Source organism: Strix uralensis, chromosome 5, assembly GCF_047716275.1.
Source record: "Strix uralensis isolate ZFMK-TIS-50842 chromosome 5, bStrUra1, whole genome shotgun sequence".
In the NCBI taxonomy this organism is placed as follows: domain Eukaryota; kingdom Metazoa; phylum Chordata; class Aves; order Strigiformes; family Strigidae; genus Strix; species Strix uralensis.
In genome coordinates this window covers 73153317-73175702 of record NC_133976.1, presented here as the reverse complement: position 1 = coordinate 73175702, position 22386 = coordinate 73153317, and the positions used below count along the sequence as shown (strand labels likewise).

General features: G+C 38.0%; 1 protein-coding gene and 3 long non-coding RNA genes across 15 annotated transcripts in view; 3 read left to right on the top strand and 1 right to left on the bottom strand.

The window, feature by feature from the left end:
- The window catches only part of WNK1 (WNK lysine deficient protein kinase 1), a 105390-nt gene that overhangs the window by 53387 nt on the left and 29617 nt on the right, over positions 1-22386 (bottom strand). For all 11 annotated transcript variants that reach the window (XM_074871640.1, XM_074871647.1, XM_074871641.1 and 8 more), the window contains exons 2-4: positions 16620-16792; positions 12181-12401; positions 10005-10162 (exon numbers count right to left, since the gene is read on the bottom strand). In XM_074871640.1, the coding sequence (XP_074727741.1) occupies positions 10005-10162; positions 12181-12401; positions 16620-16792 (552 nt within the window). The remainder of the gene's footprint in view (positions 1-10004; positions 10163-12180; positions 12402-16619; positions 16793-22386) is intronic.
- On the top strand, positions 4740-9825 carry LOC141944665 (uncharacterized). 2 transcript variants are annotated; one of them, XR_012629300.1, is made up of 3 exons: positions 4740-4871; positions 8212-8271; positions 9590-9825. It is a non-coding gene; the product is annotated as an uncharacterized LOC141944665 (long non-coding RNA). The 2 variants fall into 2 exon arrangements; XR_012629299.1 differs by lacking the exon at positions 4740-4871 and having other exon boundaries at positions 7916-8271.
- LOC141944666 (uncharacterized) lies at positions 12800-16569 on the top strand. Its single transcript, XR_012629301.1, has 2 exons — positions 12800-14730; positions 16252-16569. It is a non-coding gene; the product is annotated as an uncharacterized LOC141944666 (long non-coding RNA).
- LOC141944667 (uncharacterized) lies at positions 16687-20758 on the top strand. The gene is made up of 2 exons (XR_012629302.1): positions 16687-16809; positions 17886-20758. It is a non-coding gene; the product is annotated as an uncharacterized LOC141944667 (long non-coding RNA).

Sequence of the window (22386 nt, the reverse complement as noted above, 5' to 3'; positions counted from 1 at the left end):
TAGCTTCTCTGATTGCAGTATTTTCATAGCAATTAATTCTGGACAATTGATAATTCTGCCAAGAATTACATCAGTAAATCCTGCAGAATAAGCTCTGCACCAGATCAGTATCCTAACAGAGTAAATAGCATTACTGCAATACAAGCAGTAGGAGCAGATGAAAGCTTCCAGTGAGCTAGAGTTAGCTCATGAGGCACTATTTAGATCAGGACAGACCTAGTTTTCTTCTCATCAAAAACTATTGCACATTTTGAACCCAATACCTTTTGAACTTGACTGATCTACCATGATCCAGATCAAAACTGAAAGCTCTATAGCACTGAAACAGCTTAACCAGTTAGTCTTCACCCTTTGTAATGCAGGTGTGTAATAAACTAAGTCCCATGAATCTTAAATTTCTCCAGACCAGCTGTCTTCACAACTTGCAACAGATATATGTCCAGATTTCACAAACACATTGTAAAAACAATGGAGACCCTGTAGTATTTATACAGGTCTGCTTGCTGCAGCCTGACTGATCACAATGCTTTTCCTCCTCAATCTACCATCTCATCAATTTTTGAGGCATTAATGAAAAACAAGAGGCCAGTCACAACAGTAAAAAAAATTCCCAAACATACATGATTAAAGTTGTTATACACACAAAGTATATTTGTACTTTGATTGACACACCCATACTAACTGCTTATTCCTAACGTTGCTTAAAAGAAGCTTAAAAGAAGCACCTAGCCATATGTATGAGAGAATCTTTGGTGAAAAGAATAAAAGACTCCTCATTTGACTAGACATCACTGCTCACTATCACCTCCACATGTGTACTCTACAGCTGATCTCCAGGTCCAGGAGCCACAGGACACTGACACTGCCTGCTTAACCAACTTCTTTGCCCATTTCTCAATACTGTATTTTTACTTATTAAAGCCAGAGAATTTACACCATTAAAAGCCTTATAAAGACTGGTACAGTAGGCTACAGTTCTGTTGCTTTGTTTCCATACAGTTAAGTTTGAACAAGAACTAGTCATAACTCTTCCTAGAATTCATTGGCTGTGATCCTTTCCAGCACCCAAGTAAAATGCTGTAACAAAGTATTTGTGATAATACTGAAATGCAACTTATGCTATGCACTACTGCTGAATATGCGCCATGCCTTACAACCACCCCATTGACTAATTATCTAGCCCAGCACACAAGGCATTTTAAGTTTTACTTCAGACATTAGAGTCCACTGTACTGCAGCACCTACAGGTAAATAAAAATATCAACCTATTTCAAAAGTCCCAAGAATCTGGAACCCTTATGGCTAGCTAAGCAGATGGCTTTAGTTAAAAAGCAGATTAATTAATCACAGCACCTACTGTAACTGCAGCAATTCCAATGAATAGAAGAAATTACTCAAGCTCTAGAACAGGAAATTTGGTAACTACAAGGCAGGACACAGTTCCTTAGTGTACAGCTGGCAAACAATTAGGATATTGGAGCATGTAACAGTGAGAAGGGCCTTGTTTAGAAACACACAACATGAGGACAGAAGCTCTTCTGAAACAGTGAAGTCTGACTGGACAAGTGGACCAGGCACTAACTTTTCAGTTTTTACTCTTACACAAGAGTGTAAAGCTAAGATCAGTTTAATTAATCTATTGTGCACAGTTCTTTAACCTCACACTTAGGAGCAGGGATGCTGCCTTTATCATCCGAACAAGAATATGCAGCAGTGAACATCTTGAACTATCCGTATGACCTTTTGCATTATCGGGACTTCTGCTTGGAAATGGCTTTCAAAAAATACAGACATGCCTAGACACACATTTCAGTGATACAAATTTAGAAATGCCGCAGTGACACAATACTAAAAGTATCTTTACTCTATTTTCAGTATGGAAAATACATTTTTGAAAAATCAGATTATATTAGTTGCATTCTCTGCTTTAATTAGCTACCATTCTGATAGAAAAACATCATCTTGTACTCATTTTTAAAATCAGGTATAGCAACAGTAATTCAAAGATAACATTTTAGTTCCAGTGGAGTTTGAACTGAATTAGAAGGAACGATCCAACATGGGCCACAAAACCCATTTGGTACCAGAACTAAAAGGCCTAAGATAATGTTGCAAACAACAAAAATAGTGCACAACTCAGACAATGCACCAAAAGTCATCGTCCCTTATATTTTATGACTTACTCTAATAGGAGCGAAGCCTCCTATTTGTGTTCAAGAAGATTCAACAGTTTCAGAGGGTGGTCCTAAAAAGTATCCCTACTATGCAGAGAACTTTATGATGGTGGTAATGGGTGGTAAGGTAGAAATATGTCTCTGAAAGAAATTTACCTTAAAACAAAGTCACAAACTCATTATGTTAGAAAGCTTCTAAATACTTACACTGGACACAGAAGCAACCACCTTTTTTCTCTTTAGCATAAAAACTTTATTCACAAAAAGCAATGGAGTTTCTTATATTTACATTTTAGCCTGTTATGTCTCTATTTTGGGGAATAAACTGTATCTGCAAAGTCCCATTCAACTTTGGTGACCTTCACTCCTCTAACACAGGGACAAACAAAAGCATTCCAACAAGCACACATACCCCCATGTCACTGCCTGCTCTGGCAACAGCCCTGAGTAATCTGGAGGTAACTATAACGGGTTTATGTAACACTGGTGTAGTTCTGGCCTATGGATCACATAACAATCTCGAAATAACTTATTATTACTCAACATCCCTGTGAGCTTCCACTAGACTAAAACTTTGCTGGATTTATCTCATTCCTACCCCTCTGCAACTACAGCAGTACAGTTGGCAGGACAACAAATAGTAGCTCGTGCATTCTTAATGTCAGTATTTTTGACTAGTGGCATTATACTGACAAATAACATTGAGCTATCAGTCTCCCCACAGTAATGCTTCAGTGATTCATTAATGGTTCCCATCACACTGCAAAGCCAGGCATTTTAAAAACACTTACCACCTCCCTGTTCCTAAGAAGAGCCACCTTCCCATCTCTTGTTAAATTAAATTAACCTCAGTTAATGTACAGCTAAATAGATGTCAGTACAGGATAGAATATTAAATATTAGTATCACAGTTTTAAGAAGCCTGATCCTTAACAGATAATGAACAACTTTCATTTTTAAACATACATTGTTTACTCAGTAATCCCTGAATTTATTTAGGTTTCTAAAAACACATTTGGAAACTCTGCAATATAACCAAATTTTAGAATTTCAGATTTTAAAAATACATCAGATCTTGATTTTATGCAACTCAACCAAACCTCACACCCCTCCCCCCCTTTTTATTCCTGATCAGTTTAATATCATATCCAATTCAAAATTGGTCAGACACATTCCAGGCTCAGCAGTGAATATACACAAATATCTCCTTTCACTTCAAACCAAGTTTACAATAATATTGACAAAAGTTTTAGCTGTAATCTAGAAGCTTTTGATGCTGAATAGTACAAATGCCTGTAAGATCAGCTCGTAAAAGTCAGCTACTTTTAGAAAGGCCTTTTTCCTTCCAACTTCAGATATCATCTGCCCTAGTCATGCAAGCCATACAGCATGTTGTATCTCAGTGTTCAAGCTGATCCCTGCTTTTCCTTACTTAGATCATTGTTATTTCTTAAAGAGGACTTCTAACACACAAAGCTTCTTAAGATATTAGTGCTTCAAAACCTTGAATTCCTATCTTCCATTTTTAAGGCCACATATTTCTGAACTGATGAGTCAGTGACTGAACCTCCACCCAGGAAGATTCTTCACTGTTAAAGACATTCCGGCAAAATGCTTGCAACTGAGTTGAACAGCTATGAGAGGCAAGTGGTAGAAGCTTAAGTATTCTTTAGTCCATTCAGTGTGATGAACGTGATGTGCAGTTTTTTCCGTTCGATACTTAAGTACCTGAAATTTCTTCTTTCAATGCATGCAATTACAAGAGTTTGCTCTTTCTTACAATTCATGTTTCCTGTGCTCAGTTGAAGGTTCATGGCCATTTGGTATCTGCTTTAACAAAAGACTATTTGCCCTGTTTGAGGTGGTTCCCTTCCCCTACTTTTCCATTGATTTTTTCCAATGCTTTTTCCACTTCAAAGCTTGATAGGAGGGTGTCTGAACCAGGCCAAGAAACCAAGTTATTCAAGGTAAAGAAACAGAGTTTTACGTATGCCTTTAAAAAGTTGTATATTGCTTCCAGAAAGCAAAAGAGGACATACATCAACATTTCTTAAGCACTACAAGTAAAATTAATTGTAACTCTAAAGGTTAAGCATTTATATTTGCTGCCTAGGACCCCTCAGGAAGAAGAAAAAAAGAGCTGGGATACTTTTCCCTTTGCATCTCTAGTAAAAATGAAGTAGTTGACTAGTCTAGACAATTATGATGCCTAACTTTTAAGACACTAAAGAAGAGATTAATTTTATCTCAACTGACCGAACTGCAGTGCTTTGTAACTGCCTGGTTTCTAGCCAAGAGAATGACCTTCACTCTAACCAGTGAGCTTCAGTTCCCACCAGTTAGGGAAATTAAGGATTTTTAAACCAGTTAGACACTGCCTGGTCAGGTTACTCATTATGTACCTTTTTCCCTTGGGCCTTTTATTAAGCTCTGTAGAACAGAGAAGAAAAATGTTGTGCCCACTCTGTGGAACATTTCAGTACAGTGCAACTTTTTTTTTTTAAAGTCAAAATGCAAAATATTTTTTTTTTTTTTTTGCCTTCACATCTTAAGGCCAGCTCAGAAGGCAGACATTTGTTTACTGAGAAGAGACCGGACTTTTGGTGAAAGCAAGGGCAAGTGCAAAACATCACTTTGTCAAAGTAAGCATGGAGAAAATTAAGTATAGAGCACAAGTCCATCAGGAGAACTTAAAAGGTAAGCTTATACAATGGGAGGGGGCAAAAGAGAAAAGGGAGTTTTCTGCTCAAACTCAGCCGATTAGTACATTTGAAACAGAGGATGATCGTTAACTTTTTTGCAATGAAAATGTTTGGATTTTTATGTTAGTGGCAGATATGCAAGAATGAGACAAATCTGCATAATAAACCCATTAACTGTCTTTTTACTAGTCCTGGGACTAGTCAATCACCTAGAAAATTTAAGACTTGCGATGTTCAAGTATTAGAGATTGAGTAATCCGTACCTCTACACGCTTGCAAAAATAATCCGTGATGCAAAAAGAAAATTTGAAGGAAATATAGTGTAGAAGTAAATTGAGGTCTATACAACATCTGTGAGTGGAACATGAACAAGAAAAAACCAAGCTAGCTTTTTAGGCAACTGCATGGATTACATTAGCCTCAACAGAGGCTGAGACAAAGCAGCTGAAGCTACTGAAGTTAGTTATGCCTTCACTGCATTGCTTCCCAGACTAAATTAAGAAATCATACTTAAGATATCTGTTCTATAAATATCTCTGTTTTGATTTAAATGCACATGTAGCCTATTTCAAGTATCTCCTGTGACAAATTGTTTCACTGAAATATGTGTGGAACAGGTCTAAGAAAGAATACCAGTCTCCAGAGAGAAATGAAGTCAGACAGGGAAACCTTCCTAAATTTTACCCAGATCTTAAATTCCCTTTTTGTGCAAGAGAGTATGTAATGGAATTAAGTATCTTGATTATGTTTTGTATTGGAACTGTCTGTATTGCTTTGATATGGTGCAGAATTGAAAAAAAAGAAAAATGCATGGCCCATTCCCTAAACTATGTATCACAGACAGTTGTGTCTGCACAAAACAGCAGAGGAGAAAAAAATAAATCACAGAAGCAGGCAAGACTACCTTAATGATGCAGCTTATTTTCAATTAATTACAGGCTTATATGTTTTTTTCTGAGGCCAAGAAAGCAGTAATAAGTGCCCACTGGATGCATTCAGTCCCAGCTGAATAGACATAGGGCTTAAACCTCAGAGGATATTTCCCCCACCCTACCCCATACCCAATAAGGTAAAAATCCCAGGAGTTGCAATTTCTTTAAGTACTAATTTATTTGGAACCATTTCCAAAGAACAGCAGAGATAGCTTCCAAGAAAACGGGGGTTTTTTGAGACAAAATTGCAACATTAGGATTTAATGAAAACAAAGAGGAAGGCTAAGTTCATTTATGCTTGTGACAAGACATGCAGATCTTATTTTCCTTTCTAAAGAAACTACTAGTGAAAGGGTCTGGACTGAGTATGCTAGAGGATGCAAGTACAGAGGTCAATACTCTGTGTCAAACTCCTGCCGACTTCCTTATCAGAACTGTAAAACAAAGTTCAGCATAACAACTTGAGACCTACAAATTGCGGACAGTTGGGTTTTAAGCCAGGCATTTACCCAGATTCTCCTATCAAAAGGAGAACTCTTCTAGTTAAAGTGAGCCAGAAAACCATTTTAATTGCACTTCTGTTTCTTGGGTCAGGGAAAATTTGTGCACTTCACCCCAGCACTGCTTTAAGGAAAAGCAGGAACCTCCCAGTGAGACAACGTAGACAATATAGAAAGCATCTTGTGAACAGCAGACTCACACAGCAGTGCTATTATCCAAGATGTGAAGCAACAGTAACTGCCTGGGCCAAAAATTGTCTCATCTCTAGGAGGAACTTCAGCCTTTAGATCTGGTATCAGATCTTTGCTTACCTAACTGTATTATTTAATCAGAAAATATGATGGAACCAACCATGAGGGAAGACCCTGAACACATAACCAAGTACTCCAAGCAATCCCAGCAAACACCCCAACCCAACACTGAAGTATCTGGGCATCAGCTAGAGCAATCCTTATCACAAAAGGTGTAAGGTGAAAATGCAATGCAGCTGAAGGCCATCCTAAAAAAAAGAGACCAACACACAGCCAAATTGGGAGAAAGAATGTAAGCTGGTAGTACCAAATCCAGTCCTGAGAGGACAGCCTTAGGCATTAAGACACCTTTTACAGGCTTCTGTCCTAAGCAATAGCAAGGATTTAAGCTAATGGAGCAACTCTGCTTTTTACTAAGCCTAACAGTGACTGCAAAGAGGGTGAGGAAAATCAATTAATTTACATATCACCTGCACTGACCTTTTGCCTTTGGGGTTTCAGTGGTTTTTAGGCTCCCACATGGTATGGTCTTTCATGACTGTCAATAGCAGACCATTATTATTGTCTTTCCATCTGGTCTCTATGTATGCATCTAGATAAAATAATCCTTTAAGGCCCAGCAGGACTACAGGTGGCACCTCAAAATATTCCTAAACATACCTAGGAGAGCAGTAAACTAAGGGGTTGAAATTGAAATGTTAAACATCTTCCACAAACCACATTCACCTTCCAACATACCAACACATTTCCTTTTAATGTAAGTACTGTTGGATCCACCTACACAGGAAGTTCTCTGACTCCACTCTGTTATTGATGATTCACACACCATCCTTTTAAGTACTGAATTTCTCAACTGGTTCACCCCTCACCAGACATTGTCTATACTTCTAAAGTCTCCTTTGAATGAAAGAAAATTTTCTTTAACAGGGAGCAAAGGACAAGGGCAGAAAACTATATGGCTCTTTTTCACATTGGTTCACAGAGCTTTCCACAGAGTGGTAAAAAGAATACATAGTATTTTATTTCGCTTTCATAACATGTTTCTGCTTTCCACATTATAGAAGAAACACTGAATTCTCCATTATCCTTTCAGACAGGTTTGTGCTTTATTTTCAGATAACATTGTCTTTTCTTCACTGAAAGCCTTTCTTGAAAGTTTTGTTTGTGGCTGGTTTTGTTTGGGGTTTCTTGGGGGTTTTTGGTTGGTTTGGCGGTTGTTTTGTTTTTTGGGGGGGTTTTTTTGGGGTTTTGGGGTGGTTTTTTGTTTGTTTTTTTTTTTCGGGGGGGGGGGTGGGGTGGGGGGAGGTGTTGGGTTTTGGGGTTGTGTTTTTTTTTGTTTTACAAACTGCTTTTCAACTACAAAGAAATAAACCAACCCAAATATACCAAAGCACATAGCCTTTCACTCTCTGCCTAGCAGCAGATAAACTTACATTTCATTTTATTTACCTTCCTGTCCTTTGCTCCTTCTGAAAGAAAACAAAATTTCATTGATTTCATATCAAAGTACATTTTAGAGCTCTCAAGCAGTAGATGAAACAGCAGGAAAAAAAGTTCTACAATCAAATTCAATCTGTGAAGCATCGTCAGAGTAGATTAGAAGGTGGAGTTGGACAGACCAAAAAATTAGCAGTCTTTCTCATCCACTTAGAAGTTCAACAGTCAACCAAAAACAATGGGGAAAAAGAAGCATCAAGCACAATAAACAATGGTAAGTTGAACCCTGGTAAGTCTCTAGATCAGTTTGTCTGCTACAAGCCCCTACAAGGCTTTCCAATCACTAAGTACTTCACAGACCAGGGAAAAAAACACAGCTCTTTTAAGACCTGGGGACTTCCAAGCCTGAGCTTGTGTCAAAAGCTGATTCTCAACACAGTCCAGTTCCTAGCACTTTTTAAGGAACAGGCACAGCACTTACATCAGGTACCTGTTCTGAGAAAAAATGCCCATCCAAATTATGCTTCTTTGGTTCTGGCCAAAGCACATACATAAGCACAGCAAAAGGTAAAACTAAGACTGTTTTGGTAAGATACTTAGTTTTATTTCACTGATCCAAATAGCTTGCAGAGATTATGCCATAAGCAGAGTAAAGGCTAGACTTTACCCTTGGTTCTCCTCTCTATTTAGAAAATTACAGGTAAGACCAACATACAAAAAAAAAGACCCTGCATGTGTGCATACATATCTAATAAACTTACTCTAACATCTGTTCAAAAAACCAAAATGGCCATTTACCCCTTCTTTCTTCCTCCTTCTGTGCCTCTCCAATATACCCCCTTCAAACAGGGGATAGTCTTTTAGTTCACCAAGCCTTTCTTCAGAATTCATTACTTCTGATGAAGACCCTTCCTTCCACATCTGTACGTCAGTAATTATATCTGCCTTTTATAGTGTGAGGCATCAGGAATAAGAGCGCATTTTATTTTTCCAAAGCTAAGCAAGTCATTTATTAAATCCTCAACAAAAAGATTAACAGGAATTCATTTGTCTACAGATGAGAGAAAGAAGTAAGGTTTTTTACCTCTGTTTGCACATCCTCACAGGTATTCTGAGAAATTCAATACCAGTTTTTACTCCCCAAGTGGCCACCTCACTATTCTTTCTGAATGCTTAGATCGGGAGGTTTGTTTTACTGCACTGGTATAGTCTTCAGAACATTGTTTTAGAGATCACAAAGTAAATCTAACCACAACCATTCTGAACATTTCTAGCACTACAGTTCTGCCTCCTGCATTCAAGGTCTGTAGGTTCCACTTAGTCTAGTCAGACGGGCAAACTCAAATCTCCTGTTTGCCTTCTAAGCCTTATTTGGTTTCATTCACAATGCCTCCACCACCACTACTATGCTTACCAGCACTTTTACTACACTTACCAGCACTTTTCAGGGTGGAACACCTTCCTGCTATTTATCAAGTATTTCCACCGCATAAAAAGTGCATCCAACACACAGTAGCTAAGAGACATTTGGAATTCAGTAAACTATTAACTTAAAATCACTCTAGCTAACAATTTGTCATTTGCCTTGGCAGGCAGCTAAGCCAAAGTGCTCTGAATTTGTGATCCAGCTTTATTTCAGAGAACAAAGTTACCAGCTAATCTTCAAGACTGAAATACTTCCACCATCCCTCCAGTGGCTTAGAAAATAATCTGTTATTATTCTAATGTGTTTTGTTGTTTGGTTTTGGTTTTTAAACCTTTTGCAGTATCTTCTTATATACTGAAGAAAGAGTATGAATACATGCAAAATTTTATTTCCGTTCACATATTTTACAGGCTTCTGTTTGGTAAATTGAACCATCCTATACCTTTCCACCCATCCCCCAAAAGCCTCTTGTCAGCTTCTCTTTCCCCCCTACACACACTTGCACAGTACCATGCTACCCAGCTGTACTCCTTCGCTGCTAATAGTAGTAGCTTTAGAATCAGTAGTGGGCAGGGACTTACACTGGTCACTCGACGGTAGATCTGCGCAGCATTTTGGCACTCGGAATAAGGATACTCAGACGTGGCCATCTCTAGCATACACATCCCAAAAGCATATACATCAACGGATTCATCATATTTCTCCTCATACATCTCGGGGGCCATGAACTCTGGGGTACCTTAAATTAAAAGAACGATTCAGACTCTAAATGTCTCAAAGCGAGCAGAGGCTGCTGGCGTTACTCACCGCAGGAGGAAGCTGATGGGCAGACCTGTGAGAGAAGAGAAAGTGGAGGCAAAAAGAGAGGGAGGAAACCCTTAGTCACTCTGTTACATCAACATACTTTGTGAGTCTTCCATTGCAAGGCCTTTATGGAGTAAGAATGGCATAAAAGGACTGATGCAATTCCTGGTTTATGCATGTTAGTTAATATAAGTATTAAAACAGACTGGATCAGGCTGGAGTCAAATGGAGAAGGGAAATAAGAAGAGGGGAAAACTGTAGACTAGCCATAGGCTGCAAACCAAATACTAAGGAGAGTTAAGACACTTACCTTTTCTCCCTGTAAGAAAGGAGGCACATTAAACCTTGTTTCAAGAATTACCCGACTGCCCTCTGCTGCAAAAGAAGTAGTATTGGTAAGAGCCCACAGCTAGTCTCTGACCTGGTGCTCTCCATCTACTTTTTGAAGCAGAATAGTTTGGGAAAGGCCTTGCAATGAAAAACTCTGTTGTTTACAAACATAAATCTTCATGAAAAAAGGATAAAAAGTAATTTTCTGCAAAGGCCACTCACCAGAGCCCTTTTCTTCATATACTTACCTTCCCACCTGCAGTATATTTATAGGCCTACTGCAGATACAGGCATTAGTGAGGGACATCCTACAGTCAAAAATACTCAGAAATACAGAGAGATTGAGTTACAGGCATAGAGCGTGAGATTCAACAAGTCCCATTTAAATAGTGTGCAGAAAATTATTGCCCAGTGAAGCATCACAGCGTCCCCTCAGTAAGCAAAGGGACTGCATTGTGTGATCAATTTACTTTAATCCAGAGATGCTTTTTGTAAATTTAAGTACAGAATTATTTCCTGCAGACACCAGATTCAAGACAGTTTACAGCTCATTCTATAGCCACACTGCTTGCTTTCACCACACTAAACCAAAAAAAAAAAACCGAGAGTGTAATTGCAGTCATTTATCCAAAGGCTAACCATTAACAGATAGCTAGATATGAAGTGGTAATTTTTCCAATGATAAATTTGAGGATAAAATGAATATGCTCAAGAAAATATATTTTTTGACACTGTATACTTTTCATTCCTATTAATACTTTGAGCTGGTTAAGAAGCAGGAAATATTTCAGCAACAGCTTGCAAGACAATTTACAGGTATACACCATTGATCCCATCCAGGAATCTAGTATAGGACTGTTGAGTAATACTGCATTTTAGCAAGCTAAATACTGACAGTGAGAGCAACTTCATTCCCTGCAGTCTATCCACCCAACTATAAAAACAAAGCTGATAAAACCAATTCTTTCAAGAATTCACAAGAAAGACTATACTAGTTTCAAACCAATTTCTGAAAAAGATTATTAGAGGATACACAAAGTCAGTGTAAAGCAATACTTCCCCAACGCATCCTCCTAAATTAATGTAAATCCACATTCTACAGACTCCCTGAGTAAGGCATTATACCACAGTCTGACTGTGATACAATATATATATTGACTTTCTTTGATATACCTTAGTTTCTGATTACTCACAAGGTATAAGAGATTTTGTATTAACCTCTGGTGACAATCAAATAAAATATTGGCTATATAAACTAATGCTACAGTAAATATTAAGATGTTATTTTGTCACCAAAATGCATTTGTACATTTCTTGAAGAGAGATTTGTATGTAATCAAGAGTGGTTTTATCAACAATGTTGCACTAAACTGTTGGGCAGGGCAATGAATCTATATTCCAAAATATTTGTTAATATACAAATATAAAAAACACAACCAAAATTACAGCATGTAATCTCATCAGGAACACAGAATGACCTCAACAGCCAAGAAACAAAGCCTACGTGCTTTCAGGCTTTGACCATGTACCTTTGAAACTACATTTTCAAGGAAAGCTCTTAAAAGACTCAAGTTTCCAAGTAGGTAGACTGGCTCACCAGCCTCTAAAACAGGAGAGGCTTACCTATCACACTTTTGGCAAAAGAAGCTCGTTTCAGGGTTGCCAGACCAAGGTCTCCAATCTTGACCGATCCAGTGGGGCCAGTAATGAAGATGTTGTCACATTTTAAGTCTCTATGAATAATGGGAGGAGTGCGCGTGTGTAGAAATTGTAAGCCTTTCAGTATCTGACGGCACCAGCTTCGTAGTACTTTGATTTTCATCACTTTAAATCTTTTCAAATACCTAATGAAAAAAGTAACAGTAGGTTAAACAGGTTCTGCTAACAAGTAGTAGATTATGCTATATCATTTGTTGTTCTGAAGTAAAAAAGCAGTAAGTAAAGAGACACACAAATTTCAACTTTGCCTTCTATTTTAAAATCTACCTGGGCATTTCAAGACTTCAGAGAAGCTAGAGATGATTCCCACTCCTAAAACCCACCCCCTTTCTTCTAGCCAGGGGACTATAATGCTGAAAGATAAATGTGAAATGCATGATCAATAGCTGATAACTGATTTGCATACAAAGACACTCTATGGTAATTAAGACAGTTGGCTTGCTAAGTTTCAAGGCACTGCTTCCCTAAAACAAGAGTTAAAGGCTTATGCATTACAACAATTCTTTATCTATTCATTTAAGAGGTTTTTTTCCCTTCCCTTTTATCCTGAAACTGCTTAAGCAGTTACAACTATGATTAAATGGGACTGAGTGGGAAGGTGGGGTACTAGAGCCAAAACACTAATAACAACCACCTAAGTACAGAGTTGTTGCAAACTGTGCTAGAGCCCTGAAGTCACTACACCTTAGTTATCAATATTAGTCCAAGCACTCTGGTCAAGGTTTCCAGGTTACACTTTAAACCTGTTTCAAATTTACTTGCTGAGTTGTCAAGCAAATTAGAAATGCTTAGAGGTCATTTCCCTGGTGCAGGGCAGGGTTTGATCTGACTGGTACTACTCACTACTTCAAAAATATGGACAGATATGGACAAGGCAGGCAAATCTTCAAAAAGGCTCTGCCAAATAATTGACGTGGAAGAATTCATATGTAAAGTCAGTATCCCTTAGCAGGTAGCAAATTTGATCCAACCTTAATTGTTCTAACATTGCCATTTTTTAATATCCCATGTCAGAAGAATCAAATTTCATAACAAAAATATTTTCCAATGCTTGTGACCTAAGACTATGACCTTAATTGACTCCTTAATTTTGACAGATTAGAGATGCCACAAGGTAAATAACCTATGACAGTATTCAGTTGCTTTCCAGCAGTGTATTCTCACTACCTTTCTTTGGGTAAAAAAATTTAAAGTGAAGAGTTGTTGTTTTCTTCCTTTTGAAAAAGTATGGGCTGGAATACATTTGGACAAACAAACTACCATGCTGTATAGAGCAAGGACTTTATTCTTATTCAGCCAGTGTTACTCAGTCAAAGTCTCAGATGAAGACCAGTTTCACACTACTGCAAGACTGGTAGTAAATTCTGCAACCAGAATGGAGTCTAGCAACTACAATCTTAAAATTAAACCGAGTCATGTTCAATTATTCTGTGCTAGTGTTTAGTCTCTTCTGCATATCCACTTAATCAGGAGAAGTCTTGATGAATCACTTGAATGAATGCCAACATAAAAATGCAGTATATTAATCCCTTTTACTTTAATTTCTCCTGTTCAAAAGAAGATCTGGAAAATCAAGTTGCTAGCAATAATCCTGCTGTGAAAACAGACCTGTAAAAGCAATCGGGACCCAGTTCCAGAAGGAAATGAAGTCTCAAAACAGAATGTAAAGACAGGCAGGGAAAAAGCCAAGCCAAGGAAGGAAACAAACCAAAGGAGGTTCTGAATCACATCAGCTACCACTTGAATTCTTGCTATTGACACAACCCTCATTCATCTCTCTTGAGCCTGTTCCAAAGATCACATGGTAGGGGCACTTCAGTTCAGCATCTGGAATCCCTAATTGCATTCTTGGTTTCAAATATGCTAGTCTACTGCCAGCTTCTCACTGTTAAAAGGACCTCAGTCCAACCATCACCCAGCATCCTGCAGTGTTGCTGTCATTCTTCCATAACACTGTCATGAACTAAGTCACATGTCACTTAAGGCAGAAACCATTTCAAAATGAAAGTGTATATAAATACATAAAAATACACAGACAATCCTACTAGCCAGTATGTTTTCAAATTTCCTAGTATCATAGGGTAACTCGGGTTTGAAGAGACCTCAGGAGGCTTCTAGTCTAAGTTTCTGCTCAAGGTAAGGTCAGCCATGAAGTCACACATGGATACTCTGGGCTGTATCCAGCCAGGTTTGTAGTATCTCCAAGGATGCAGCCTACACAACATCTTGGGGCAACCTGTTCCACTGCCTGACTATCATCACTGAAAAGAACTTCCCCTTACATCAGTCTGAACTTCTTTTGTTTCAGTTTATGCCTGTTGTCTCTAATACATGCACCACTGTGAAGAACCTGACTCCCGCATATGCCCTGGAAGGCTGTTGTTAGGTCTCCCACAAAGGATCCTTCTTCAGCATGACCAAGTCCGGTTCCCTCAGCCCCTCCTCACAGAGCAGGTATTCCAGCATCTGACCATCTTGCTGGTCCTCCACTGACCCTGTTCCTGCTTAATCAATGTTGTTCTTGTTGATTTTACAGGGTAGTAGTCAATTTAAAAAAGATATTTGATTTTTGCACAGAATACAAGCACAGATGAGAACACAAGGCCTTCTTAATAGCTTCAGTGAATAGAGAGAAACAGGAACTAGAGTTTGGCTTTCTGTCTCAAGGTTGTTTGGATTTCTTTTTTTTTTTTTTTTTAAGCAGGAAGGCTGCTGATCTACAGCATTCCAGCTCAAGAAGCTGTAGGAAACCCTACTAAGTTAGCAGAGGTAGTTATGAAGGTATGTGTCCTACCAGATAGCTGACACATTCATTTAAAGTGGATTAGGAACAAACTATACAATAGTGGGGAAAAAAAACCATCCAGAAGTCTACAGTTTAAAAGATCTTCAATTAAAGAACCTCTTAGTTCTTTCTGGATAAAATAAAAAAGACCTTCATACTTCAGAGTACAAAATAATCTTACAGTCAGCAAATCTGAGTAATTTCTTCCTACCAACACCCTACTTTATAATTGTCTATTATTACTTTATCATCTTGGTTATGCCACCACATAACAAGCCAATCCAAATACTAAAATCTGTGAGGTGGAGAAAGGGAGAAAATAGTTAAATCTAACACTACATATTCTAGCGTAAAATTAAGTAACTTTATTTAAAGGCATCTGTAGAGAGCTGTAAAACCTTTAGTTTATTACTGCTCTGAAAACAGCACATGAAACAACAGATCTATTATCTGAAATACCTTAAACAACCTCAGAAAAGTCTTCCCCTCATCATACAGCTAAAAAGAAAGTTGCAGTATCTTTAGCGCTCCAGTACCATTTCAAGAGACAAACACTTCTCCGTAATTGCAGTCCAGACTCCCAAAGAGTCATTTTTTCCTTCTTTAAGTATGTCCATTTGTGGCTATCAATAAGCATCACAAAAACACAAGATGTTCACAGTCTATTTTAACCAAATAGATGGCAAATTGTTTCCAGTTCCTACAGCCTGCTTACACATTTAGGATCTGAATGCTTCTTCCAGACTGAAATGGGCACTGAATTAAAATAACGACCCACAAACCCTGAATTTCACATGCTTGCAGTTTTATTTCCAGTAGATTAATGGTGACTGCATGCTCGCGAATAAGCTCACGGCTCTAAGTTTCTGCAGCGCAAGGCGAAGGGGTGGTTTCAGTCTAACTCCCCGCAGGCTCCCCACACCACTAGAGGGCCCTCGCAGCAGTTTGATTTCCTGGTGTCTAGTTTTAACTGGCTTAAAAATAGACCTAGTTTCACTCAGCTACTTCACAGGTTGAAATTGCAGGCATTTGCATACTTTCAGATTTTTGTCAGGTACTACTTCGTGACTTTTCAGCTAAACAAATAGGTGGTGAGGTTTTTTTCTTTTTACATATTATTTGTACTGTAGTAACACCCAAAACCTCCCAAAAGAGGTGAATTAATTCATGCTTTGAACTTTACAAACCAGCTCATGCTAAATGGAAAGCATCTGGAGAGGAAAATGAAAAATTCTGAGAAGCGAAAATAGAGCATTGTCTTCCTAAGCTCTCAAAATCTGCAAGTTTTCTGCATGTGCTCATTAGGACACCACAAGGAAGAATCTGACAAGCTTGCTAACTTAAAGGATGTTCTACCATACCCTGCAGTGCTAGTAAGACACCTCTTAAATAAGAATTTCCCTACAGAAGGTTAGCCCTCAGCAAAAGGGCTAACCTTCTTATCCATTCTGATAAAAAGGGCTAACCTTCTAATCCATTCCGAAATATGATCTATTTCTATTGCTCTGATTTTGTGCTAATGATTTTTAAATGTTTTGACATGCCTTAATTTACTTACGTTTTCAATGTTCCAGATGTCATGAGTTCTGTCACAAGAACAATACACTTTTTTCCTTTGACTGTAGACTCCCAAGAATCATAGAACCTGACAATATTGGGATGCTGAAGCCCTTTCAACATCCCAGCTTCCTCTTTAAATCTTTGTCGCTCTGACTTGGACAGCTTCCGATCCTATTGAAAAAGAAAAGGTACATCAGAAAGCTTTGCTTTATTTCTTACTCAGAGAAACAGCAACTTGAAAAACAGTTGGGTACACTCAGTGAACAAGTAAGAATCAGCAGTCTTAAATGCTATTTGGTTTGCAATTACCCTTAAATACTCTGTTTAGAAGACATTCTGTTACAGTCTTTTTAATCATATATTTTTCCTTACAATCTGATTGCTCTCAGAGGTAAGAATTGCAAGCCTGTAGATTATGTCCTCTTCCTGTTTCCTCTTCCCCTACTTTTAATAAATTTAGTCATTGCCTGACTTGAGGTGGAAGGGGGACACAATGTCCTCAAATATTCAGGTGTTCAAGAGTAGACAAAATTGGATCATTTAAAGCATCTGTCTCATGTTGTACAAAATAACAGTCTTTAGTTATTCCTATGTGTATAATATCCAGACCACTGGTAACAGATGGGATAAACCCTTTGTATAGGGGGTACAGCACCAAACCTCTCTAACATATACTGTGTACTTATAACTGTAGAACAAGTAAATGAGTTGGATTTTCTTTGATTAAAAGCATGACCTCATCATTTAGCAAGTTTCCTGTAATCTAGCATCAAGGAAAACAAAAACATAACTCACACTAGTGACAGAAAGCAGTCTTTTGGCCAGAGACAGATCATGAAAAAGCATTCCTGGACAATACTGTTGTATTATTTATCAACAACTGGTTATAAGATATTGTCAAGACTCTGAGCACCTATTACTAGAATAAGCTGCACATCTCAAGATAAAACAGACCCTCTGTGTCAGTGTTCTCAGCTTACCAATGCATTACCGATGCACCAGATTGACTGACATAAATTGGATTCACATGCAGTTTATATTAAAAAACCACTGCAGGATATACTTAAAACCCAGAATTTTAGAATCATTGTTTCTAACAGTTATTTAGGAACCAGTGACCTATTTGTCAAATCTGAGTAATAATTTTAAGTCACTTCATATTTCCTTTTCAATTAGGAGGTAGTAAAAACATACCAGGTTTACTTATACTGCTCACAACCTCCTATTGTCCTCCAGGCAGTAATTCCTCTTCCTTTGTTTACAGGTAATGTGTTCTTTTCAATACCATTCAGCCATGCTAATATCAAAACGATCCTATATTTACTTAGATCATTAACTTTTTCAAAGAAGTTCACAGACTATCTTTGGGCATGGACAAACTTCATTTCCAGACGAAGCTCCAATTTTCAGAAGTGTAAAAGTCTTCCAAGTGAAAGTTTGAAAACAGGTTTGAAATTACCTCAGGGATCAGTATCTTATCAGTGCCTATGAATGTCAAATACACACATACTTCTACAGTTCTTAGGACAATGCTGAATTCTTAAGCCTCTCAAATTTAGTCTATAGACAAAGCATTCAATCCTTGCAACTATTTCACTCTGCAGAAATAGGCACTACCACCTCTTCTCACTCCTTCATAAGCATACTTACACAAATAAATTTCAATATAACATGTTTGCAGACACTCCACAAACATTTAAGTATTCATGTCTACTTAGGTGTTGGGGATTTATTAAATATGGAAGTAATACTTCCCTTTGAGCTATCCTACCCATCTGATAGCTTCTTTCATTACTATAAACAGGGCAGCACAAGTTCTGTTCAAAACCAGTTAATCTTGACTACTACAAACAGCTGTGATACAGAAAAGCAGTGAGCTGCAATAGGTATATCGGTCAACAGACCATACACACATGCTTCTAAGAAACACTTGATGCTTCAAACAATACAAAGATCACATTAACATAATTATCCTTACAGTAAAATAAAGCAGTCTTCTCAGCCTCTGCACTTGATCCATATAATCCACATTTTAAAAATAGTGTACAGCTGTCAATCCAATTATTACATATGGTAATTATAAAAACAAGGCTGCAACAGTTACTTTTATATCACTATTAAATTTAGCCATGTAATGTGAACACCTGAATTCATTTTTATCCAAAACCTAGATTTTAGATATACATTTGGATTAAATTTCCTTTATTTTGTGCATTCTAACAAGTTATCTACCACAAACACTACTAACCAGTTTTAGACTACACTTGACAATTAAATTCTCACCTTAATCTATGTAAACCTAATCTCCCTTAAGGGCCTTACTCCATTTTCCCTACCACTGTACTACCAGCCCCAAATAGAAACTAACAAGTGCTAATCACTCTTATCAATGAACAGACTCTTAATAGGCATGCATATTTTGACTCATTTCTCTTTTTGGTCACATCAGTGGTAGCATCATGTTCCTGCAAACATATCTGTGACGTTTAAAACAGGTACTCAACACTTCAGTGCTGGCGTTAAAAAAAAAAAAACACACACACACCAGGACAGTGACAATATACTAAGTAATTCAACACTACTTTGAAAGTCACAGTGCCCTAATGATCTGGGACAATTCTGGACACAAACACAGGCCAACAAACTTCACCCAGAGAAGACAGATACGTTTTTTGCAACCAAGGAAAGGCTGCATCCTTCAGTAGCATACTGCAGCAGCAAAAGCTAACATTAAACAGAGCTGTAAGAAAAAGACAGAGAGGCCACTTGTTTCATAAGACTAGCAATGCATACTACCATTAACTACCCTTATTTCCTTGGATACACAGCCCATACACTCATCCATAACAGGTTTTTTTATATTCTTTTCCTAAAGGAACACTAATGCTAGGAAACAGAAAAGGATAAATATACTTTTGAAAAACACACAACCCTATCATTCAGGAAAATATTAGATCTCATGTACAATTATGCCAACAAACCTGTATACACAATGACTGGTTATAGTTGTACAAACCACATTCTAATGCAGCCTGCAAATAGCCTACAGGCTAACATGCAATTTTTAAATGACAAGTACATTTTCAAAACTTGAGTATTCCATACACCAGAATCTTAAAATACATTAGACAGTAAGACCTCCCAAGACTGCACAGAGATGAACTAGAACAAAGCCCATCCCAAATATTACATTTTGGCATCCTTTGAGCTGTTAGTATGGCCAAATGTCACAACTTTATGCTCCTTCTTGTACAAAGATGCAATTTAAGCAGCTGCAACTACTAAAATACTGAGGTAAGGAAAAAAATAGAGTACCATATGTAATTTGGGAGACTGAGACATGGTGCTACCAGCCATGTTAGGTATGAATACTTGGGGAAAGGCAGGAGAATGAGAACATCTTCTTATCACATGAAATCCACAGACAGAGTTGCTGTACAGCAGAGCTGTAGCAGAGAGGAAGAAGCCATCAGCACTTAATGTGAATTTTAAAAAGCATTTTTCAACAATTTGGGAAGGGGTCAGCTTTCACAATCAGTTATAAGTGCATACTCCAAGAGATTCAAAAGCGCAGATGAGTCTTTCCAACAAGGCAGCTACTTGGGGCAATACTCAGATTCCACTGTGGTCTTTGAGCAGGAGTCTGCAGGAATGCAACACCCACAGCTCTATCTCCACCTCTAAAGAGTTAGCAAAAAGTTTGTGGCACATCTTTCAAAATAAGCACTCCATTTGATTAAATTATCTTGAAGATGAATCAAATAAGCAGATCTATCCCCTGCAGCCTTCTTCCTGTAACTCACTGTCTACATAGGTATATAGATGGATCATTTCAGCATGTATTCGCTGCTTTCATCTGGAAGCACAAATAGAGGTTTCACAACTTAACATTCCAGTATCACAAAGTATAAGATTGGTTAAACAAATTTAATGTTTTCTTTGATTTCTACTTTATTTTTAAATCAGACAGGAGCTAAACAAAATAGAAAGACACATAAGATGCTTCTCCATAAGCCTAGGAAACTTGAACAATTTTAAAGAAACCACCACTTTAAGAACAGTTAATAATATATGGCTTGATATCCTATCCTTCAAAGACAAGTTTGTTTTGGAATTCCTACTAATAAAATTAAAAGATGGATACCCTCTCTCCTCCCCCAGTCTTTTTACCACCATAGCGAAACAACCTTAGGCAGACAAGACAAAGTCCTAAGTCTAGAAGTTAGCAAATCACATTCTTGTATCTCATTTAGCACATGCTGAGCAGATATAGCCCAAATATTTAAAAATATACAAAGCTGCCCAACTGTAGGAGAGCTTGCTTCCTAAAATGGATTTAACTGTCCTATAAAATGGCCAGCATTGTTCTTCCTGAATTGATAGCTTCCCCGGTGGACTTAAGTGTCACATCCCAATCACTGGGCTGCCCTTCGAACAAACTGAAACAGATGCATCAAGCCCACTCTGTTCATTTCATTCATTCCTTTCCACCTACATTAAATTGTTTTGACAAGCCAGGACAAACAGCAAGGCTTCCCAGCACGTGACCCACAGTTCTGCAGTGCCAGGGGCCTGAACAGAGACAGGCAGCAAGTGAAACAATTGTTCAGCTCAGAACGATTCAAATAAGCTTTTCTTGGCTGTTTCCACTTATCCATGTACTTCCCCTCTAATTTCTTTTGGTCAGGAAAGATCTCTCAGAGGTGTTTACATTATTCAATGTAAAACAGGGATCTTGGTCATTCATGATAAATCAGGTATAGGCATACTCTTTCACCAATGTACTTGATTTACAGGAGCATGAATTACACATAGAACTATTACCATCCTCTTTCTATCCCTGTACCTAGGTGCCTTACATAAATTAAAAAAAAACAACCCAAACCAAACCCCCACTCCCAAGACTACCTATTGTGCCGAGCCACAAAAACCAAGGCTCATCAGCAAAAAATGCCTATATTGCTCTGGTGATTTTTTTCAGCCAAAGCTTAATATCTATTCAGCAACCTTAATGAGGAAAGAAAATACATTTCTGGCACCTAAATTAATCTTAGATTTCAACTGGGTTGCTCACTTAGCCGTTGAGTCTACTGAGTGATTTCTCATATGTTTTCCTTTCTAACTTTCCACAGTCCTTCTGAGTTCTGTCCTATAAACATCATGACAAGAAATGACACATCTGCAAAGCATGTCACACTACCACAAGCAGTTGCAGAGCCTGGCTCAGACCCCTGAAGCAGCAGGAGAGCCGCCTTAGCAAGGCATCATACTCTGCTCAGGCCATTTGAGCCTGCTCTTCGTTCAGACTGAGCTCAACTAAGGGTCTTGCCTCCACTGTCCATTTTTTACTAACTGACACCAAATGGCCTGAGCTAAATTCCAGGACAATTCAGATGGCATTAAACAGACACAGTTATGCACAAGAAACACACTGCACTCTCAAACGCATGCTTCAGGATAGCAAGCAAATGAATAACAAGAGAAATACTCTACATGCAAGGAACTAGATCTGCTAACTCATGCTATACATCCGCAAAGGTAACTTTCTGTTCCTTAATATCAAGTACAATTAACATAGCCAAAGTGCCAGGGAACCTTTATGCACAACAGAACAAATCTGACTTGAAATCTTTCCATGGTGTCCATCTTCTACAAATAAGTAGACTCACAGGTGATAGAGGTCAACTTTAAACTGGATTTTTTTTTTTAAAAGAAAGGCTTAATGTGTGAACTGCTACACAATTTAAAGAGCTGTTCCCTCTTCC